The sequence below is a fragment of the Lemur catta genome, chromosome 5 (genome assembly GCF_020740605.2).
Source record: "Lemur catta isolate mLemCat1 chromosome 5, mLemCat1.pri, whole genome shotgun sequence".
Taxonomy (NCBI): Eukaryota; Metazoa; Chordata; class Mammalia; order Primates; family Lemuridae; genus Lemur; species Lemur catta.
This window is the reverse complement of record NC_059132.1, coordinates 61699427-61723602: the sequence shown is the minus strand read 5'-3', so window position 1 is coordinate 61723602 and position 24176 is coordinate 61699427. Positions and strand designations below refer to the sequence as shown.

General features: G+C 40.6%; 1 protein-coding gene across 6 annotated transcripts in view; it reads left to right on the top strand.

The window, feature by feature from the left end:
• The window catches only part of DCDC2 (doublecortin domain containing 2), a 151735-nt gene that overhangs the window by 49485 nt on the left and 78074 nt on the right, over positions 1 to 24176 (top strand). For 5 of the 6 annotated variants that reach the window (XM_045551884.1, XM_045551886.1, XM_045551883.1 and 2 more), the window contains 3 exons: positions 1039 to 1093; positions 4519 to 4602; positions 10578 to 10740. In XM_045551884.1, the coding sequence (XP_045407840.1) occupies positions 1039 to 1093; positions 4519 to 4602; positions 10578 to 10740 (302 nt within the window). The remainder of the gene's footprint in view (positions 1 to 1038; positions 1094 to 4518; positions 4603 to 10577; positions 10741 to 24176) is intronic. The other variant, XM_045551887.1, reaches the window with a different exon arrangement.

Below are 24176 nucleotides of genomic sequence, written 5' to 3'. Positions count from 1 at the left end.
TGCAGGACCTCTCAGCTTGCTCATGGTGCCTGTGGAGCCATCTCTGTTGCTTTTCACAGAGATTCTGCGACCACTTTGATGTTGGAAACTGACTTTTTGTGGTTGTCCTCTGCAGAGTTAAAGCAGAATGTCACCAATGTGTTTTTCATTAATTCATAATTCGTGTGGCTCGATGGAGAGGCTGGCTGAGAGTCTCTAAATGAGTAATAGATGAAATGGAATTTCAGGGGTGGGGTTTGAACTCTGCAAGAGCACGTGGTTTTCTAGCACTTTAGAATTATTTGCCAGCTGACTTACTGCTAAACATCCTTACCCATCCATGAAATCAAATCCTTTAGCAATCTCTGCTAAGCAACACTGCATTAACCTGCTGTGAGCTACAGTGTGTACTTGATGGTAATAAGAAAACCGTGACTCACATTGGCTTTTCTCATATAAATTAGTAAAATTTACCTTTATATGTAATGTGTCCTCCTGTTTTTGGAGAAGTTCAGTTGGGTTTCAAGACAAATCTTTCCCTAAAAATACAGACATCTGTGAAACAACTTACTCTTATAGTCTGCAAGAATTTTTTATTCTTTGGTGATAATGATTGGTTTAAAAACTTCCTGAATGTGAATGCCAGTGTTTTGCCATTCTGGTTTCCTATTAGAGGTAGACATAATAAAAATCACGGAAATTTATTGTTTTTAACTCAATCTGGCAAAGTCATTACTCAGATTGGGAAATGATTTTTTTGAAATGCAAATAGGAAATTTTGGGATTTGGATAAAAATGTTATAAAAATTAGAGTGGTACTACAAGTCAGTATTAATTAAAATAGTGGGAAACATTAAAAATCTTTTGGAGTGGAATTTGGAAATTTTGTGGGTTAGTCTTTGTGAAATTGAAAAAATATATAGTACCTTTTTTGAAACACAGATGTCAGTAAATAGTTGACTTCCAGGGAGAGATGACAAGTTGGGATGACAATTATCTTGCATTATATATTATTTGTAGATAATGTTCAAATTTCTAAATTACAATTTGTTTCCACAGTCAGAAAGCTTCTTCACTACCTCCTATTGTAGGATCCAGAAAGTCTAAAGGGAGTGTAAGTATCAGATGCTTTCCTCATTAATGTTCTATATTTTTATCTGATACAGAGAGACTGTCCTTTGGGTTTCAATTAAGTTCAAAGACATAAAACTTAGTCGCCTTGTGGTATATAAGCAATTATGTGAAACAACACTAGAATTTTAATATTACAATTAAGGTACTAAAAGAGAGCTAACATTTATAGAAAGTAGACTTCAAAATGTTTTTCCTTGTATGTATACCTGATATAATTTATATCACATTTAAAATTTGGGCTATAAAACTATAGTTTTATGTATTATATAATTCTTATACAAACCACTATATTAGGTCACATCAATGGTATGTTCAGTCTTGTGTTCTATCTCTGACAAAAACTAAAAGGGAAGTTTTGGTAAGAAAATGGTAATCCTCAGTTATATGCATCTAAAAGATTGAGAATCATTCCAAATATTTATTTATTCATTTTTATTTTATTATTTTTAATTGGGTCCCCTGGCTGAGGCTCCTGCTGTTGCTCCCGTTCCAAATCTTTAGTTCCTCATCAGAATATTTTCCATCTATCATTCATTCATTATTTGTTAATTCAGTAAACATTTATTAAATACCTATTCTGTGGGAACTGTGGCAAGCATTTAATAGGTAATTACTTTCTTGTTTTTGTTTGTTTTTGAGACAGACTCTTGCTCTGTTGCCCAGGTTAGAGTGCCGTGGCATCAGCCTAGCTCACAGCAACCTCAAACTCCTGGGCTCATGTGATTCTCCTACCTCAGCCTCCCGAGTAGCTGGGACTACAGACGTTCACCGTCATGCCTGCCTAATTTTTCTATTTTTAGTAGGGGTCTCGCTCTTGCTCAGGTTTGGAACTCCTGAGCTCAGGCAATCCTCCTGCCTTGACTTCCCAGAGTGCTAGGAGTGAGCCACTGTGCCTGGCCATGGTAATTTCTTAACCTACTTGTGTATTTAGTCTGTACTCCCTTATAGGGATGAAGTTCATGTCCTGCTGGAGTATTGCTTTGGCAGGTCTTTCTGGCTGAGGCTTCTCTTTCTTTTCTTTCAATTGAATTGCTTGTCAAGTTAGATCAGAACTGGTTTGACATCCCCCACCCACACCCCGAGCTAACTAAATGACACTCTTATTTTGGTGTTTTGTAAAATAAGTGATTGCTGGGCAATGATACTGTCTCCTAATGATTTAGATTTCCCTCCCCCCACCTTTTTTTGGTTATATCATGTGAAATTCTTGGAAAAAAGAAAAGTAATTTGTGTGGATGAGTAGTACTGAATTCAGCATAACAAAGACATTTATTAACCACTGATTCATTTAGACTCTAGTACTATTTTTGGCAGAGCTGTTGGCCTCAAGCAACTTACAGTCTAATTGAAATCAAGAAGATAGCTCGAACAGGTAACACACAAGCTAAAGCTGAAACCTTATCTGTGGTAAGATTAGTAAATGTCAGAGAGAGCTAAGGAATCAATGTAAACGGCAGGAGTTCACAGCGCAAGTTGAATTTGAGCTGTGCCTTTGAAAACTCTTTAAGGTTCAAGTCAAGGTAGATAAAGGGAAAGGGATTTCCGATGAAAGGGACAGCGAGGAAGGGAGCAGACACAGGCATGTGGAGAAATAATTGCGCTGGTTGATACGTAGTGAACACTCGAGGCTCAATACTTTGCCAAGCTCTTTACAGGAAAGATTTATTTAATCCTAATCCCTTAAGGCAGGTACCTTTGTGATCTGCATTTAAAAAGGAAATGAGGACCAGGAAGTGCAAAGAGTAGAAGTAACACATGCAAAGGCTCCTGGCCTGTGTGGCCCGCGTGGAGCTCCTGCACCTGACCTCCAGGGACAGTGAGTCCCTTGGGCTGCCCGGAACAGAGGGTCTTGGTCCATCGTAGCGTGGAGGGTGAAGTGCCTGAAATGGTAGGTGCTGGCAGTTCTTATACGACCTCGAACACCAGAATGAAAAGTCTAGTCTTTATCCTTGAGTAGACGGCAGCCCGTGATGGCTACTGAAAGGTGAAAATGTTCATCCCAGTCCATTTTAGGAATGGCAGATCTTTTATGTGGAGAAAGACTTCACACAGTGATAGGCCATAGATAGGTTGTCGGCTATGAAGCAGTTGCAATCGCCTTGGTATAAAGTGATAAGAGCCTATGCTAGGGAGGTGGCAGGAGGTGGTGATTGGATACATGGGGTTAACAGAGAGGTAGGAGCCGAAGATAAGTGCAGGTTTTTGAGCCTGGATGTCTGAGAAAATGGTAGTTCTATGGCCAATAAGAGGGCAGTCAGAGGTAATAAGGACCTGCTTAATATGTTAAGTCAGAGGTATTATTAGGAAATGTAGTTGAAACTGTGCATCAAGCAGTTGTAAATGGCAACACTTGAGGCCTGATGAATACATCAGGGCTAAAGTTGTAGATTTGACCATCCATGTAACCATCTTAGTCAAAGAGCAGAGGTAGCGTCACTGTGGTGCCCCTAGCACGGAGCAGGCCTCCTGGGTGCCGTCGAGTGAGAGACGAGGCGAGAGGTAGCAGAGAGAAAGAGAGAGAGAGAGAGAGACCTACTGTGCAGTGAGAACCATGGGGGGGGGGCCCAGGCTTGAGGCAACCCACCTTCACAGGTGTGTGGAGGGAGAGGAGTGAGCAGAATATTTCAGTAGGTGGAAAATACATTTCAGCCACTATTAAGCTAAAGAAAACCCATGAATTGAGGGCTTGGAAATTGTATTTTGTTCTCTTGTTTTTCCTAAGGACGTTGTAGCAGAATTCCTCCTGCATACCATGCAAATATTAGCCTGTTGATTCTCACACTATAGCTGGAGGGATGATGGTTAAACAGAGACCCGGTATAATTGAATAACTGACCTCAGGTCACAGGGAAGGTCAATGTCAGAACCAAGATCATGACTCAACTCTTTGCATTCACAATTACTGAACTTTGGAATTATGTGTTTACTATTCTGAAATTTGGAAATCTAAATTTTTCATTAAAAATGTGTCATGAGTTTCCTGCTTTAAAATGCATGTGCTAGTACACATATGCAGTTTTCTTTCTCGCCTGCTTGTTTGGAAGATTTTTAGAATCTGTGCTGTGAATGCTGATTCATCTAGATGATTGGACTTTCCTTGTGTCTGGCATGGTACTGAGCCCCCGGGAGACAGCGATAAGCAAAAAGGCTTGATACTCTGATGCTCATGGTTTACTTGAGGAACAAAGGTTAAACAAATCAATATATAATTAGAAAGTATGATAAAAATTAAAGAAAAGTACAGAGTGCTGTGAGAGACAATAAAAGGAGAACAAATTTAGATAGGTGTGTCAGGAGTGGCCTCCTTGAAAAGTCAGCTTTAAGCGGAGACTCAAAGTTATCAAACATATTTTCATGTTATGACTTAGAAAAATAAAATAACAGAGTTTGTCCCTCTTTCCACAGTGTTGCCACAATGCTCTATATTCATCCACTCAGTGTGTCTTTATTGAGCACTTACTGAGTGCCAGGAACTCGTCTAGGCACCAAGTAAGTGCGCAGTGGTGAATAGACAGAGAAGGACCCGGATCTCCTGGAGTTTTTGTTCTTGTGCGTGTGTGTGTGTGTGTGTGTGTGTGTGTGTGTGCGTGTGTGCAGGTGGCGGGAAGAGTGGGATTAGACAGACAATCGAATTGTAAACAAGTGGCGGGAAGAGTGGGATTAGACAGACAATCGAATTGTAAACAAATATGCAATAATGTCAGATGGTGGTAAGTGCTGTGGGGAAAGTAAAATGTGGCAGGGCACACATTTGTGTAAAACTCTCTGAGACTGAAACCGTGATGATGTAAAGGAGCCAGTTATGCAGGGCTGAGGGGGGGCTGGGGGTGGGGAAGGAGCACCCGAGGCAGAGCAAAGGAAGTCACACACGCCCTTAGTAAAGAGCCTGGCCCATGAGGAGGGCAGAAAGAAGGCCCGGGTGGTCGGAGCTGAGACTGGAGAGGCAGGCAGGGCCCAACCGTGCAGGCCATGCAGGGAGTTTGGATTTTATTTCTCAGTGGGGCACCACTGGAGGGTTTTAAGGAGGAAATGATGTCGTTTGATTTACATTTTGAAAAGATCATCCCGGCTGTGGGATCTATAGAAGAGTGGGTTAGGGCAAGAATAGAAGCAGGAGACAGTGGGATGGCTGCAGTCCAGGTATGTGATGCAGGTGATTTGGATAGGTGGCCGCAGGGAGGAGAGTGTCTGTTAGAATCTTCTTCGAGTATGTTGTTGTTGATTGGTTCATTCATCCAACACCTATTTATTGAGTGCATATTATGTCCTGGGCACTGTTTTGGTTCTTCTATGTCCACATATTCCAAAATACTAAATGCACGGAAGTTACATTCTAGAGGAAGAGATAGACACATACACAATATATTTGATAGCAATCAGGGATAAGCTTGAAGAAAAATATATCAAGATATGGGAAGAGAAAGTGAGAAAGGGAGTTATTTCAGCTGGGTGATCTGGGAGGGCTCTTTTAGGAGGTTACATCTGAGCAGAGAAGAATAAGCCCTGGCACTGTGGCTGGTGCCTGACGGGTTCTCACTGTACCTGCTTAGGGGGTGTGCAAATGCCTGGCAGTGAGCTGCACAGAGATGACATCCTATGCTGGTAAATCTAAAGTCACAAGCTTGATTTTTAACAAAAGGATTAATTTACTCCTTTCCATTAATTAATTGATTCCCTGGAGAATGCCTGAATTTTATAGATCATTAGCTGCCCGGGATGGAGAGGAGGGGGTGTGAGTGAAGGGGCTGTGTGGGGAGGGCTTAGTTTCCAGCTTCAGAAACTACTGCCTGATCCACCGGGAAAGTGTCCTGAACTCGTGATGCAAATCAAAGGGAACACAGAACTAGAGTTTTAGAAATTTGTTTTTCCCACACAGCTTTCTAGGAATTGTTCTACTGTACAAAGAAGGGAGTGTGGGTGGGGGCCTGATAGAACTGGAAGAAAAAGAAACATGAGTGAGAGAAAGCTGCGTAGTCTGCACAGGGACCCCTGCTGCAGCATCAGCGAGGCAGCACAGCCTCACCCTGTGGGGGCAGGGGTGGGTAGCCAGGGCCTCTGGGGGACGAGCAGACCCTTTCTGAATAGCCAGGGGAATGGCTTGTGCAGAGCAGGACAGTGCCAGCAGCAACCACTTCTGTAGGCTCACTGTGGGCAGAATCACAGACATTAGCAAGTTGAGAATAATTTTAAGTTGTGATTCTGGCCTTGAAAACGAAAGGAAGATATAAGTGAGTTACCTTAAGTTCTACTGAGCTCAAAAAATAAACCTACCAGTGGAAGGCTGCCTTCTAGCTTCCAGGTGACACCACGTAGAATGAAAGCACCCTCTAGTGGAAAAGATATAAAATTAGAGAAATATTTGAAAGTTAAAGACTAAATGATGTTTTGTGTCCTTATAACCATTTAGCCAATGCATCTTGTGATTAGTAGTTTATAGGATCAAATATTATGACTTTTAAGGTTTTGATTAAAAAAAACTGTATGATTATCCAATTATTACGAAGTCGCTGTGAAGCAAGTTGTAAACATATTAAGATAATTTCCTCATACTCCCAGAACTCCATTTTGCCATGGGGGAAACTGAGTCCAGTGTGGGTAAAAGGGCTTCTCCCTCTTGCCATCACCGGGTATGCAAATGGGAGAAAAGTCAGCTGGAGTCTCCATCTGGGCCCTGCTCATGGCGTTTCACGGGTGCACGGCTGAAATACACACATTGTGATGGCCGCTCAGTTAGGCAAGGCTCCCACAAAATTACTGTAAACTTGGTATTTCCGTGGTCTGTATGTTTCTGGCACATTTTCATGGGGGCTGGAAATGGGCTTATTAGGGTAATGAAAGAAACCTGAATTAGTTAGCTCCTGTTGGAAAAAGCTTAGGGAACTGTTGACAAAAATCCCGATCTTGGTAGAGTGAGGAGTGATTAAGGGCTGTGTTTCCTTTCTTTGAGCCAGAGGTTTGCTCTTCTTGTTGGAGAGGCTGAAATGCACGTGAGGCAAGAGGCAGACAGTGGTTGAAGCATGGCACGGGGGCTAGTTTCTTTGTAGAAGCTGTAAAATTAGGCTGCTTCTTGATTCCTTCCCCTATGAGATAAAGCCGTAATTTGCTACTTCTGGAATGTCTGTTTCAGGGAACCAAACTATATAATAGATGTTTCTGGTGCCTCGGGCATTAGAAAGCTTTAGTGTAGTAAGAAAATCAGACCTTGAGAAAGTTAATTCTTTATATATAAAATGGTGAAAATAATACTTATCCATAAATGTGGTAAATACTTGTGTTAATGTGCATATAACACATAAAAGGTACTCAATTCTATTGTTCTGTGTACTGACATAGCTGTATGAGATGGCAGAACTCCCCTGTCTCCTATGCCCTGCAAATAGCAATGACTATCTGTCCACTTATTCAAGTTACAAGTCATGTGTGGAAGCCTTGGGAAAAAAAAAGATGATCCCTTCATCTTTCCCTCTTTGTCACTAACCATATATAATCCATATAATTATGTAAAACAAGTATATAAATTATGTAAGTATATAATCTATATTATACAATTTACATTATGTAATTTATTTTCATTTTTTTAAGAGACAGGGTCTTTCTGTGTTGCCCAGGCTAGTCTTGAACTCTTGAGCTCAAGCAATCCTCCTGCCACAGCTTCCTGAGTAGCTAAGATTATAGGTGCATGCCACCATGCCTGGCTATTTTGATATTATTAACACTTTAGATGAATCAGCCTTTCTTTCTTTTTTAAAAAGAAAAGCACACATTTTTCTTTTTTAAAAGGAAAAGCATGTAAACTAATTTCATTTTTTTTTTTTTTTTTTTGAGACAGAGTCTTGCTCGGTTGCCCAGGCTGGAGTACTTAGCTCACTGCAACCTCAAACTCCTAGTCTCCAGTGATCCTCCTGCCTCAGCCTCCTGAGTAGCTGGGACTAGAGGTGCACACCACCATGCCTGGCTAATTTTTCTATATATTTTTTTTTTATAGAGACAGGGGTCTTGCTGTGTTGCTCAGGCTGGCCTTGAACTCTTGGCTTCAAGAAATCCTCCCACCTTGGCCTCCCAAAGTGCTGAGGTTACAGGTGTGAGCCATCACACCCAACCTATTTTTCAATTATCTAATTACAAAGCAATTATTATTTTTCCTCTTAGTTTAGTTTACTTTTTACTCACAAACTGCCTGGAGATTAGTTATTATTGGGTAATTGAATATATGAGTGAGTGTCAATTGCCAAATATATGTGCTGTGTAGTTATTTGAATCAAGTTTTCCTTAATGCTCCAAAATTACCCTTTCAAGTGCCCTTGTCAGAAATGTGATATGTCAGAACTTTCCTGTATATTCAACAAGAAAGGACATTTTTAAAATTATATTAATCCATAGGCACTCTGGAGTGGGGATGATCCTTCTCTCTTGTTATACTCCTTTTGTGAGGAATCCTTTCCCAACGAGCTGGAAAAAATGATCTTGCTGAACTCTAGAATTTCTCATTCATTTGGTTTCATTCTAGTCCTAGCAAGTTCAGCAGCATCTCTGAACAGTCTAGTAGGCTTGCTAACTGCTTGTGAAGGGTTGCTCCTTTTATTCAAAGCTTTTACAATTTTAAAATCTTGGGGTGAAAAAACTCCCTTGAAAATAAACTGGAATATGAGACTTGGCTGATGGTTTTGGAATCCCCACTATAATCATATCTATTTCCTTTGCCAGACAGTGTATGGCAGAACTTAATATTCTTAAGAAAGAATCAGTGGAGAAAAGAAAAGGAAAAACCTCTGGTTGCAGTTACTGCAATAATTAAATGGAAACTGTATGTTTAAATTGCAGTTGGAATAGGTAATTAAATTACACAAAAAGTGTTATAGATTTGGACAAGTTTTCATACTGTTAATAAATCTATGCATAATTCATTTTCTTGTAGGCTATGATAAAATAGCATAAATAACTTCATTTGTAAGGCTGTGAATCTTTCTATTCCTAATTGGGTGATGGCTAAAACCATTTAGATGCTTCCGGATGACTGAATATGTAAATGTTTAAAATGAACAGTTATAATAGTTTTCTAGGCAGATTTGTTTGTTTAATATTACTGCATTTATTTTCAGACAGTAGCATAGTACAGATGTTGCATAGAGATTACATCTAATATGGTGTGCATTTGATACAATTTTAAAGAAAAAGACATTAACTCTGCTCTTGGAGAAAGCACTCTGATACTTATTAAGCAAACACTATATGTCAGGCACTGTATTAGTCCTGTTATACACTTTCCCATTTCATCCTTATGATACATCTAAAGGCAGGTGCATTGATCCCATTCAAATGATGAGAAAACTGAGGCTTAAAGAAATTAGGAGTTAGCCTATGTTCCCATGGATGGTTAGTGGCAGAGCAGTAGCTGAACTAGGTATTTTGGGTCTCTAAAATGTACATTCTTTCCGCTACCTGCAGCCTCACTTACCTCTCAGGTAAGTTTAGCACCTGAGCATCTGAGAGCTAAGACTGCCTTAGGAAGAGGGAGTGTCTTGCGGTAGCAGTGGCCAAGCAGCAGCTGAGTATCAGCACAGCTGTTCCTGGCAGCAGCCACCCCTGTAGGGGCTATCACGTGGCTACCCAGGAGCTGTACTGGGGCAGTGACACCAAAACTCAACCTCACTCTCGTACTTAGGAGCCCACTTTTGGCAGCTGCAAGGTGTTCGTTGTGAGAGGCATGTGGGGACCAGAGGCAGCCACTGAAGGCATGATTGCCCGTGGCTGCCTTGCATGGATAGGGAGCAAGCACGCTGTGCAGCACCCTCGGAAATGAAGGGTCCTGAGCTGCTGTGGCTGCGTGCGGCTCTTGGAGACCATGGAGGTCTCTAAGACCTTAATGTTGGAGGATTTCTACAAGCACGGGGTATGTCTACTTGTATGATGATATCCATTCCTTCACAGGGACATCCAGTAATAGGTACGAAAGCATTCCTAGATTAACTGATCAAACTCGGGGCACTCACCATTCCTCATCCAGTAGACACCTGCGCATTCTTCGGAAAGGTGCAGGAGTGAGAGGGCAGGGAAGGCGGTGGATTTACAGTGGTTCCAGAGGCTGCTGTCTGCTCCTGAATGGCTGTGGGACTTACCCTCTAAGCCTCCCTTGCTCCTGTATACAGCGCGGTGGTAACGGTACCTGTCTCACAGGGCTAGCCTGAGGGTTGAGTGAAATACAGTTTTATAGAACACCTGCTGCATATTAAATACCCAACCATTGTTAGCTATTGTTTTTATTCTCCTTCGTCTGCTAGACCCTTCTTCTGCCTCTAGAAAAATAAATTTGGAGTTAACGTGGGTGTTAAGATGGACAGTCGCAGAATCAGTGTGATACATCCCCCGGCCCTGCCTGTTTAGTACCTTTCTTTAGTTACTGACATGTATTTACTGGGAATCCCTTGGGAATTCATTAGCCAATAAAAGGGCCTTTTGCCATTTAGGGAAATGATCGCCAATCTAAGTCAACTGTTGGATCCAGCGACAACTCATCTCCTCAGCCCCTCAAGAGGAAAGGGAAAAAAGAAGAAGCAAATTCAGAAAAACAGACAAAAGTGAAACAAAATGTAAAGTTAAAGAGTTCTCAACAAGCAATTCCAAATAGTGGTAAGTTTGTTATTACTATTATGTTGCTATTACTAATGATCATCATCTTAAGACTGTGATACAATTTTAATTCTTGAATAGATCTGTTTTTTATGCTGGACCTACAGAAGATACTGCTTATTGTCATATATGAGAGTTTTCGAAGAAGACTTTTTGTGTATGAGAGATGCCACTGTTTTTCATGCTCAGTTTCTATTTGTGATTAGTTGTTGTGTTATGAGTGCACTTGTTTTGAGATCAAATATTTTTTGTCATGGTCTTATATAAAAGGTAAAATTTGCCACCCTCTGCCCCTACTGAGAGTGTTTGATTAACATTTTTACCAACTACTCTTTCTATCGGTCTGTCTCGTTCGCATGTCTGTAACACTTGTCCTCACTCATTATGATTCACAGATCACCTTTCCTGAAAAGACGTTTTGTTAATTTTACTGCTATCCAAGAGAACACTAAACACACACAAAACTTTACCAGTAAACAATAACATATGCACCAAAATTAGTTAGGTGGTTTTATCTTGCCCTACCAGGTGAGAAATGGTATAAAATAAAAAATTTAAATTTACGTTAGTTCAAGATTTCATTAGTATGAGACATAAGCGTGGTGAACTAAGGAATATGCAATGAAAATTGTGAACTTCCACACTAGGTTTTTGTGGAGAGGATTGGGTTTTGGTTTCATTCCAAGCATGTTCTCAGAGGCGAGTGATGCTGCGGGCAGGGAAGCTTGGCTGGGAAGCAGACCACTGCAGTGACTCTCCCTCCTCCTACCCTGGGATCCACCCTCACACCCCACCAGTGGGATGGGAAGGTGTCCGCGGAGAGGATGGGTGGGATCAGGTTTCAGATTTGCGGGCAGAGCTCCTTCTTCCACCTGGGAGCTCCAGCTTATTTCAGAGTGGATATGAAGAGTCACATTAGAATTACAGCTAATGTGGGCTTCACAGCTAAGGAGACAGCATGAACTCCTGTGAGGGTTTAGAGGAAGCTGCACAGGTGATTAAAGAGTCAGAAGAAAGGTGTGTGAGAGTAGGTTAAAAGAACAGGCTAAATGGATGAATCAAATCCACAGAGAAGGAGTGGAAGGGGTCTAAATCATCAAACATTTCAATGATGGAAATTAGCTGGAAATCAGGAGTCCTAGGTTCTTGTCCCAGTTCTGCTGTTGACCTTGGGGCAACTCACTTAACTTTTTTGGGTCTCCTTATCCATCTGCAAACTATGGGTTCACATTAAGATTTATTTTTAAAGTCTTGCTTATCTTTAAATTTGTACGATCCTTTTCAGTGACCAGGAGACAAGGGGGCCGGGGTGAAATAGTCAGCCAATGTTCATTAAGTTCTCCTTAGGTGATAGGCACCAAATAAAAGAAGGTGGCCTGGAAGAACATGCCATATCTCCAACATTAAAAAGAAGAGAGACTTTATTTTAATTAATACATACTAGATTGTGAAGCCCCCAAAGCCTTGGGCTATGTCTTACAAATTTTTTTTTTTATCTCAAATAACTGGCATGGGTATGATAGATGAGAGGCATTTAATAGATGCTGAATGAATGAATGATGGAAGGTAAAAAATAGTTAAGTCTATGATACTTTAAAACCCACTAAACAAAAGGACCCATTTTAAACTTTTCATCAACTATTTTTGATTAAAGGGCTTTATAAGAGGTTATTTGCATCGTTTCTGTGAGGCTCTTATCAGTTTACAGAAATTCCAATTTCTACTTCAAGTATATTTTTTAAAAGTCTTTGGATTTAATAGACATCCCTTGGAAGAAAGGGAATGACCGTCCTTTCAGGTTATCTCATTTGTAGAAACTTGGGAACATAAAAGGCTATGTCAACATATCCCTCGTTCAAAGAAAAGTAACCTTTGTTAAAAAGTTGGATAGTTGGTATTTTTGCTTTTGTAGAAATTCACAAATGGTTTTCAACAACAGTTGTGTCTGTGGGCATAAAAATAACAGAAACATATTTAACATTGAAGCAAGTCATTTTAAAAATGCTAGGAGAAGGTAAAAAGCCCTCAGCTGTTCTTTCCTTGTCTTTAGAGAATACTGCAGTTGTTTTAGATAATTGCCCATTTTATGTGTATCTTTTCCAATGTGGTTTTATAATGTGCAGATTATAGGTTTTTAAATTGCTGGATCTCATTGTTACGTGAAACAACTTCTGGTTGCCTTTTAAATGAAAGTTTTAGGGACTGAATTTTTTTTTCCCTCAGTAAGAGGCTTGTACCACTGATCCAGATGCATATTTAAGAATTTAGATGAAGCATTTTTATCTTTTTGTCTTGATAGAAAGAGTATATAACCTGGAATATGAATCATGGCTTCCAAAAGCAACTTTATTCAGGAAAAATGGAAAAAGATTTTATGCAGTTCACTGGATTAAACTGTCCCTTGATAAGTGTAAGCATATTAGCTCAAATCCATACTATTGAAAATTGAGCTATTTCTTCTTAATGGATCTCCCTGCAGATGTCTTTGGCTATCAAAATTTTCCAGAGTATAATATCAAAATTCTCTTTTTGAGTTACTCCTTAATTCAGACTTCATATTCATTTATTGCTGAAGTTTCTTTTTTACTTTAATGTCATCTATTTTAGTAATCAGAGCCAAGCATGTGTTTTTGGATACTCATGTCTCAAGGGGTCTCTTATTCTTTAGAAAGGTAAAAACAATAAGGCTTTGAAGCAAAATCAAAGTGAAGGGTGTGACGACTCAAGATAATTAAAAAATGCAAGAATTTGGTTTTAGAGACAAAATCTACATAGATTTTTCTACTGAAAATATGTTTTAAATCTAATGTTACATAAGCTATTCAGTTTTATTTTAAAGTTAAATTTTAGGATTGGGGTGAATATTTATAATTATTTTCCAGCATATGTTAAATTGTGCAAATGTTTGATCTACTGTTCTTTATCTATATATTGTTCTCATCTTAATTAGAAAAAAGAGACGTCAAGGGCTATCTTGACTTTTTTATAATTAAGATTGTATTTAATATCTACACATTTTGTCCTTTTTTATTGCTGATATTTACTGATGTTCGGGTATCACTTGCTGTATGAATGAGCAGTGCTGTTATCAGTCTGTAGATGGCAACCTGGGTCTAATTTTATTTCCTTTTCCTTTTTTTTCTTTCTTTTTTTCCCCCCTTTGACTCTGTTTCTCTCTGTAATAGTAATGCTTAATAATTCAAACACAGCATTGACATATTTCTTCAGGGAAACAAATCCCATTTTCTTTTGGTAGCCAAGATGCAAAGTAAGATTGGTTGGTGATTGATGAAGCTGGGTGTGAAATGCATTTTTAGTGCTGCATTTAAATACCAGCTTAACTGGCCACCACGTGTTTTTGTTACACTTTCCACTTGAGTTGCAGTGCCTTGAGATATGTTTTAGATGCTAGTAACTAGCTGAATTCTCGACTACGATCAAAACAGTAGTGACGGTTGTTTTGAAATAGCATTTTGGACGATTGGTGATATTCACTGGTATTATTAATATTTGGTATGTGAAAATATTTAGTGCATTTAGAACCCTTGGAACACAATATAGTGAATTTAGGGCTCCTTAGAAACATTGGAAAGGCTGCAGAGAATGTATTAACAGCTTGGTCTCTATGACAATGATTTATGTTGTATTGGTAATTATAAGTACTATTAAAAGGCAAAGTATTGAAATGTAAGCAGAAATGAGGGCCGTCTTTGGAAGGACGTGGTTCTTTTTCCACGTGCATGAGCGGACATGGTTGTGCTCACACACACATGGGCCAGTTTCCTTCTTGATGCAGTTTCAGGCTTATTCCCCATGTCATTTTGTGATAGTTCCCAAGGAACTTGTGATATTTCCACTCCTGATGACTGACTGGGAGCAGGTGCAGTGCCGGCAGAAGGATGTCTGAATGTTATGACCTTGTTGGGTGACTGCCCTTGAGCAGTCATGCTCTTGAATTTCCTAATAGCTACAACCTGCACGTGGTTCGCCTTCATTGCCCCAAACATGAAGCATTACTGCAATCCATCCGGAGAGTCACAGGACACTGAAATTTGAGATTCTTTGGATCAGCCATGAACCAGTTCAGGCACTTGCATGGTTCCCAGTCACAGGAGACTCTGACGATAAAACTGGAAGCACATCAGGAAAATGTGCTCTCCCAAGACTCACCCTCTAAGGGGTATCTCATACAGGAAGAAAGTATGCAAGAAGGCACCAAGATGCATTCACAAAGTGGCGCACTGGTTTTGTTTAATAAACCGAGGTAAGATTTATGATTCATTGGTGTCTCTTGTCACCACACTCACCTTATGACAGGGAAATACAGGTTTCCTATTTCATCGTTGATCACAACTTCTCAACTCAATGACAATGTGTACTGTGGGCTATGGGTCAGATTTTATAATATTACATCAAGTACTAGTGTGATAAAAATTTGTAAGACCAGCATTTTTTCACGCCTTGATGATCCACTTATTGGAATGACATATTGTGCAACAAAATTCTAGTACAGCAAGAGGTTTTATTAATTTCTTGAAGGTTTGTTGTGGAAATCAAATTCTATTTATTAATAAAAGTTAGTTTCAGAATGCATACTTTGCTATCTACTTCAGTACTGAGAGATTGAAAAATTAAAGGCTGGCTGAATACCAGGAAGATGTGTATCTCAGTTTGAGTGGAGTACAATACTAGCCCTTTTTAGAAAAGGATTCTTTTCATATCCTGCCCTCTTACGTACTTTGTTCATTGTACAGAGAAGCATGGTGAGAGAAGCATTCTTTTTACAGCTGATGTAGGGCTGAGGCCTCTGCAGTAAATTCCTTTGGGGTTATTTTTTATGTAGCCCAGGGTTGGGGTGTGAAGATGCTTTTTGTTTGTGTGATATTGAATTATATAGATATTTCCAAAACTCTGGAAGATTTTATTCTAGAAATTCATTTTAAATAGGTACTTTTGGTACTCAGATTACATTTTCCATACAGCATCCCATAAAATTCTACATAAGCCATAATTCATCTTAATTTATTGCATTGTACTGATGATGCCATGTAAGAACCTACTGTGTGCAGTAACATTTATACTAGGAAAATGAATGAAGAGCTCCATTTCAGATTGCCAAGAACTCATGTTACTCTTCCGCTGAGGGATGTAGAACTGCCCTAGGTCAAATTACCGGTGTAGGCTGAGCCTTGAGGTCAGGGATGCTACTGGGTTTGGGTGTGAGGAGGAATGCAGAGGTGGAGGGGCCAGACCAGGAGCTCCAGGGTGGGGACACTGAGGGGCGGGCCGAGGTTCTTTAGCTGATGTGATGCTCTGCAGGAGGATTGTGTTGGCGCAGTCTCATCTTCATTTCCACCTCCCCCCCCCCCAGCTCCAGGGTTTGTCTTGGTAGTCTTCCTTTTCAGAGATGCCATTAATACCCATTACTCTAAGCAGAGTCTCTTTGCTCCTTGCCCCACCAAGGGCCCCAGTAGTTTCATAGTCTTTCCTTAATTCTGCTGCCCCCAATGTCAGGTCCGTAGCTTTCTGTAGCTTACTGGAGACGAAATATGGATCCACACCACTGGTGAGTCTCTGGCACACCACAGACTGAACCTGAAATTGGGTCACCCTGGGCATTTCATCCTGGGATCTGAGGGAGGGCCCAGACTGAGGCTTGGTTGGGCAAGGGTCTGATGCCATGGGGTTTGTGAGGTGCTCATCATAGGGGGTGACAGGGTGGAGGAGGAAGACCTTGCCATGGGGTTTATTATCCTTCTCCCTCCCCAGCTTGCTCTTTCCTCTGTCAGGCCTGGGGTGACATAAAACCTGGATGGAGCCTGGTCCATTAAAGTATCAGCTGCTTCTCAGCCATCATTCACACGCAGAGGACACTGATGGACTTTCAGCAGAGTGTCTAGGACTCTGTTAGTGTTTGTTGAGAAAGTGTGTGTGCATGTGTGCGTGTGTGTGCGTGCGTGTGTGTGCGTGCGTGTGTGTGTGTGTGTGTGTGTGCGCGCGCCTATGTTGGTCAATTACACTTATATTGTGGTAACAGTTGAAATTAAGGGCTACAAATTGCAAGCACTGAGCAATGGCACAATGCTGATACCCATGCTTTAGAACATCTCAATGCTAAATTTTAATCTGATATTTCATAAGCTTCATTTACAAATCCTTAGAACAAACAGCATTTCCCTAGCTTTGCAAATGGGGAGGAAAGAGGAGAAACCAGTTCACCCAGAGCCAAAAGATCTATCAATGATTAGTGATTTCTGGAAATGGCTGGCTCTTAGCCAGCCAGGCAGGAGGACGTGCCTGTGATTGTTTGTAGGGGTCTGGGTGCAGGAGTGAGGGAGTGTATGTGCTTTGACCTGTCTGCCTTTAGTGATAAAAATGTTGATGTGTCACAGGAGACCCTGAAGCTTAGCTGAGAGATCTGGGGACTTCCTGTTTTTCTCCTCTTCCATTTTTCAATATTTTATATTCCCTTTTTAAATGGGGATAACTGATTGGAGCCCTTTCTGTTTTGTAGGTGGTAGGAGTTAGGTATTACTCTTAGCAGTCTGGTGTAATAACGGGTCTTCTCTGCTCTCATCCATCCCTGGCAGGGACCGAGTCTGTCTTCAGCCTTCAGACCCACTTTTCCAGGATTTGGGAACTTTGAAGAAGGTGGATATTTTTGAGGCTGACCCCTAGTTTATTTATCAAATGACCAAATCCTATTTTTTTTTTTACAGTTATTTGAATGTCCTAGGACTTAAACTCTTACAACCCAAGCCCGTCTCTGCGTCTCAGTTTCCTTCCCTGTGTTTCATGATTAGACTTATGAACCCCACTCCCTTTCCTAGGTCACCACTTTCATTTTTCAGTAAATATTTATTGAGTGCTCACTGTGTACCACACACTCCGCTAATCACCAGGGTAACTCCATTTTCTCTCCTTTGTTCTGTTAATAATTGCCCAACACTTACAAATTTTCTAAGAATATTCATAATTATATCTTTAGCAAGAAATTTTCCTTGGTGAAGTAGGAGCCATTTACCTTCTCCATTTCAATGACCAGACTCCATTCGCCATTCCTAGATACCAAAACGTGTTTTATGTTGTAAGCATCGACATTCTTTGCCTTGCTGATATAAGTCATTTCTTAGTCCTCTGTATCAATTTTGTCCGCGTGGTAAGTAGCAGCACACTACGCGAGAACAAAGGCATTTCTGCTTAGATGTGTGTCTGGGACAATTACTACATACTACTTGGTACCACAAGACAGGGAAGGGACATTTCCCCATTCACATAATATCCTGAAACTGCTTTGAAGACTGTGGCCTATTTTATATATGAACTCTATTTTTATTGTTCTCTGTTGCCCTAGTTGTTTTCAAAATAAGATATAACCTTTATTGAAAATCACCATGCTGTGTACTATCACAGTGGAGACAAAGATAAAGATAAACTATCTGTAAAGTACTTTTGAGCATCATAGGTTTAAAGCTACCCATTTATTCTTATTTTATACAGTTGGATGATAATACCAAATTGCTTCTGTGAAATTGGGAAAGATTTCATTACCTTTAACATGACATAATAAAATCCTCTTTTCACTGGGAGACAGGCCCCCTCTGCCCACTTTACAAAATATGAAGATGTGTGTGTCACCTTGGACTGACTGTAGCTGGCTTTCTCCTAGGCCTTGTGTTGCTTAATGGTAAAGGGGCCAACAAAAGGGGGAGGTCATTTTATGAATGGTACTTGCATGTGTGAGAAACAAGAGGCCTCCACCCAGATCACTGAGCACAGTTCTTAAGGCCTTGGACGGGCAGGCTGGGACCTACACTGCTTCGCAGCCCTTTGGGATCGAGCGCAGCCTCTGGATGGTCTTGAGGTGAAGACTCTGACCCAGGGAACTACTGTCATTTCCTACAGTGGGTCCCATGAACAGTAGTTTCATGTACTTTTAATAGATGCTTCTAGTAAGGAGAGTTCCATGTCTAAATATAAATTTGGGAACTGTTAGATTATAAAAACTTAAGCCATTTTCTTTGCTGCAGGATCTCTCAGAATCTCTAATATGGAAATAGTCCATGGATCCCTGATACTGAGGAATGTCTGGTGGGATTTTTGTTCTCTAGAGCTGTGGGCCCCAACCGCTGCGCCCAGGACTAGTACTGGTCCATGGCCAGTTAGGAACCAGGCTGCACAGCAGGAGGTGAGGGCAGGCAAGCAGGTGAAGTGTCCTGTGTATTTATAGCGGCTCCCCATTGCTCGCATTTCACTGCATAAGCTCCACCTCCTGTCAGAGCAGCAGCGGCATTAGATGCTCATAGGAATGTGAACCCTACTGTAAACTGCGCATGGGAGGGGTCTAGGTTGCACCCTCCTTATGGGAATCTAATATCTGACGACCTGAGTTGGAGCTGAGACGGCGATGCCAGCACTGGGGAGTGGCTACAAATACAAATTATCATTAGCAGAGAGGTTCGGTTGTACAATAAATGTAATGCACTTGAATCATCCTGAAACCATCCCTCCCACCCCTGGTCCATGGAAAAATTGTCTTCCATGAAACCATTCCCTGGTGCCAAAAAGGTTGGGGACTGCTGTTCTAGAACACAACTTGAGAAGCATCAGGGTACTCAGAAACACAAAGGGTTTCCACATGTTACCTGACGATTGTGGGGCATGGGGAATTTCTGACTAAAGTTAAGTGAGACGCTTTCTTTTTGTGTGGTTCTAATCAGATCAGTAGCTAACATGAACAGCTAACATTTTCTAGGTGCTTGCTGTGTGCCAGGAACTAGACTTTGAGTATATAATCTCATTAATCTTCACAGTATCCCTATGAAGTAGGTGTTGTTATTATCCGTATTCCCATTTTACTGATAAGGCAACTACAGCACTGAAGGGTTAAGTTTGCCTGTGGTCAAGCAAGCAGCAAACAGTGGAAACCTGTGTAGACCTACGTGAACTCAAACCCAGCCAGTGTGATTCTGGATCCTGTGGTTTTCAGGGCTATAGTCTACTGTCCCATTGATCCACAAACAGTACATTAATTCATGATGGTGTGTGCACATAGGGACCAATAATCATGTTTATTAGGGATGAGGAAAATAAAAGAAAATTGACAGCATGCATTTGAGAGCCCCTATGTTCACGTAAATTGAAGAATTATAGCAAGAGGCCAGGCCACTGTTTATTTTCTACTCTGCCTCATTAAATTCATGTTCCTTTAATGGTTGTAAATGAACTTAATAAGATTTTGAGACAGTGGGAGAGAAGGTAGAATAAGATAGGAGATCCAGGGTCAAGGTGAGGAAAACCTCTTGGGTCCTGCCTTGGGTCTGGCACCTCTTCTACTGAGTAGGCTTTCTTTACACTTTTTAATCATACCACACCACACACACGTACACACACACCACACAAACACACTCACACACATACTACACTCAAAATACAAACACATACATGCACCTCCCACACCACCAACCACTGCCACTCTTAAAAACATCTTATTTAGCACCTTGTCTTCCTCTAGGTTGAATTTGTATATAGAGACCACACAGCCATTGGCAGATAGACATATATGTACAATTTGAATTGTTAAGTTTTAAATTATCAGAGCAAGATTACACAGCATTCTCTCATGCTTGGTTAATGGCTGAATCAAGTCCTTTCTAAAAAGAACCACAAAAATGGCCGAGCACAGTGGCTTAAAACCTGTAATCCCAACACTTTGGGAGGCCAAGGTGGGAGGATTGCTTGAGCCCAGGAGATTGAGACCAGTTTGGGCAACACAGTGAGACAAATAATTTAAGAAATCAGGTACTTGGGGAGGCTGAGGCAGGAGGACTGCTTGAGCTCAGAATTTAGAGGTTGCAGTGAGCTGTGATTGTGCCACTGCACTCCAGCCTGGGTGACCTAGTGAGACCCCCACCTCTACAAAAAAATTAAAAACATTAACCAGGCGTGGTGGTGCATTCCTGTAGTCCCAGCTACTTGGAAGGCTGAGGTGAGAGGATCACCTGACCCCAGGAGTGCAAGGCTGCAGTGAGCATAATTGCACTACTATACTCCAGCCTGGGCAACAGAATGAGACTCAGTCTCAAAAAAGCAAGCAACCACAAAAATGGATCTCTTTTGTATAGGCCATCTTGAGAGGCAGGATCTGGAGCATGGAGCTGTTGATGCTGCCATGTTACAAAATACACAGGGCAGAACTGCCTGGCTATTAATTAATGAAGCTCATCAATGTCATTAATTGTTTTCTTGGAACCTTCTCTTGTACAGGAGCCCTCAGATCTTTGGTTCCAGTCTGCAAAGGTTGCTCTCTAGGCTTGTAGCACATACATTGTCTTAAATTACCTTTCACCATCATTCTGGGAATTCCTTTTGTTTCTCTTCTGTGTAGATCCTGTCTCCAGGGTCTTTTGTCCACCTATTTCTTTGCTGAATCCATTTTGGCAGAATATAGTCTCCAGTAGTTTCTAGATGATGGCTAGAGAGATGACCATTATTTTTTGAGACTCAGCCAGTCTAAAAATGTCTTCATCATACTCTCACATTTAATTTTTAGTTTGGATAGACATAGAATTCTTGGTTGGAGATACTTTTTGCTTGGATTTATTTATTTATTTATTTATTGGAGACAGAGCCTTGCTCTGAGAATGTTGAATAGATTCATATTGGTATGTAGAGAGGATAATGAGAGAGAAAAGTGAAAATGTAATAAAAGTAATAACATTAGTTTTTGGTGTCTACTTATAGCACTTTACATATATTACAAATCTTCATATTTCTCAAAGAATCCTACCAGGTAGATATTGTTTTAGTGATTTTATAGATCAAGAAAGAGAGGATCAGAGAGCTTAACTGACTTGCTGATGGTTGCAAAGATTATAAATGATGGGGATACAATCCAAGTCCAAGTTTGGATGGTCCCATGGTCTGTGTCTTTAAAACAATTTCATCAGGCTGTCTTAGTGGTAAGGGCTAAAATTTCAACTGTGAGCTTCAGAAAGCCCTGGAAGGGAATGATAATGCCCTTGAATTTTGGAGATAGAGCTGATGATAGATTGTGTGGATTGTGAATGAGAAAGGAATTTTCTGGAGGTATGAAATCTAGATAAGTAGATAAGGAAAGGAATCATGATGGGCTCAACAGTCTTTGACAGTTGAGACAATGACAGAGAGGAAAGGACAAATTTGGGAAATATGTAGGAGACCGAATATAACCTAAGATCCTGTGGGAAGGCATAAGAGAGTATGGGGTCCTTACAAGGGAACACTGAGTATTTTGGCCTGGGTAACAAGGGAGACAGGTGGTTGGTGCCATTAACTCCCCGTGAGTGCATCCATGAGTAGAGAAAGACTGTACATGTTGAGCTAAAGGGACCTATATGGAGTCCAGTGGAGCTGTACTTGGATCAGCTGGAATTATGAGTCTGGAGAAAGACTCTCCTTGCAGGTGTAGGTCTGTGGGTCACCAGCCAATAGGTTTGAGTTGAAGCTGAGGTGAAGGAGAAGCTTCCATAGGGAGAGCCCATAGACTAGGAAGGGAAGGATCAACCCTGACCCTTAAGGAGCAAGTATAGGAACAGGATGCAAAGAGGTAGAAATTAAAAATATCTGAATAGCCTTATGCTTCTAATCACATCACTTGTTTTATAGAACAAACACCAAGAGGCAGGTATTAATAGTACTTAATATTTCCATTTGACAGATCGGAAGACTAAAGTGCAGAAAGGTCTAGTATCTTGCAGTCAGCTACACGCCAGAGGCATTTAATAAATGGCAGCCGTTTATTTTCCAAGGTGTCACAGCAAGTGACCCAAGGCCCTTTGCCCCCCAAGTTTGGAGTTTTCCCCATGACTTTAGTGACGTTAATCAGTAGTTGCCTGTAGCTTAAATGTGCTGGACTGATTCTGCGTACATTTGAATAAAGCTACAACCAAACACAGGGCACCAAATGTGTGCATAATGTCAGTAAAAGTAAAAAAACATTAACATCTCAGATCAAAAACAGAGGTGGAGTCATTCTGTAGAATAGTTGAACATCAAAAAACAATAGCAAGAGAATTGATTTAAAATGTATTTAATGAGGGACATGGAGAGATGATAGCTGAGGATTCTAAATTACTTTTTTCTGTATAAGGTGAAAATTTTGCAATCTTAAAATGAATGACTATTCCTCTCTAACTGTAATACTACCAAAAAGATCCAATTAAAAGAATAGACAGTTCCCATGTCAGACTAGACCAATAACGTATTAGGAGCAAAAGGGAACAATGGCTGTTTTTATTAAAGAAAAGAATTCTATCACTCACCATTCACTGGTATCAGAGTTCTCAGTAATTCAGTCCCATTTTGGAATAAGTGGTGTGGGCTGTCATTATTCTGGGAGACAAGAAGAGTAGCCTCCTGGGACAGAAACTTAAAAAGAGCCAGTGAGCATCATCGCTGACAAATGGTCTCCTTATTTTCTCTGGCCCTTTTTGCACCGGCACATTTGAGATTTTTTTCCCCATTTTCCATTTGGGAAGGTTTCCTAACTAAAGCAGAGTTCCAGATCTGATTAGAACAGCACTCTGTAACTTTTAGGTGGATGAGTTCACCTCTTAGGAATTTTTATTTTCTGAGCAAGCTGCAGACAGAAGAGACAGAGGAATAACATTGCTTTGGTAGCTAGATGGATATAAGGCAGCTGTTCAACTGTGAAGCAACTTGCTTGTTTAATTTTTAGAAATTAGTTGGGAGAATAATCAAATTCTCTCTAGACTTTAGTCCCAGGTTCACCCTGAGGTTATAATTTAGAAGCACGATTATGGTTATTTAGCATTTTTATAATAAGGGAGTATTAATGAAAATGAATGAGAAAACACTTTTCTAAAGTAGAAAGTGCCAGAAGAGGCTATTGGTGAATAACAGTTATCTGTGAAAGGAGATATGAGTTAGTTTGGACTGGTCTCCAAGTCAGAGATGAGAAACTTTAGTGCCAGAAATGAGAGAGCCAGAGATGAGAGGTGGGATCACTTATTATTGATTCAAGGTTCCCAGGTAGCTGCTTCATAGCTTTTCTCCCTCTCCCTTCCAAGACTTGGTTGCCACGCTAGTCTGAGGCCAAAAGCTGAAGAAGCCTCTTGGAAGAAAGCTAAGGGAGTTAGAGAAGGTCAGTAGGAATAGAAAGGACTAGAAAGAGAGAGAGAGAAGAAATAGTTCGGCTGGGCAAACAGAATCATTTCCTGTTCTAATAAAAATTTTAAAAACTAAAAATCACCTTAAGCATTCATTCTCTTTCATGCTGGTTAGCTTCTAGGTTAATCTGTTTACTCCCAAGTTCCACCGCATTTTATCGGCGGCATGGAGAGTACTCTCCTCAGAGGAGAGGCATGAAAATGGGAAAGAAACCTGTGGTTTGTTTTCTTCTCATGAAGCTTAAAATTGAGTTGGAGACACAGAAG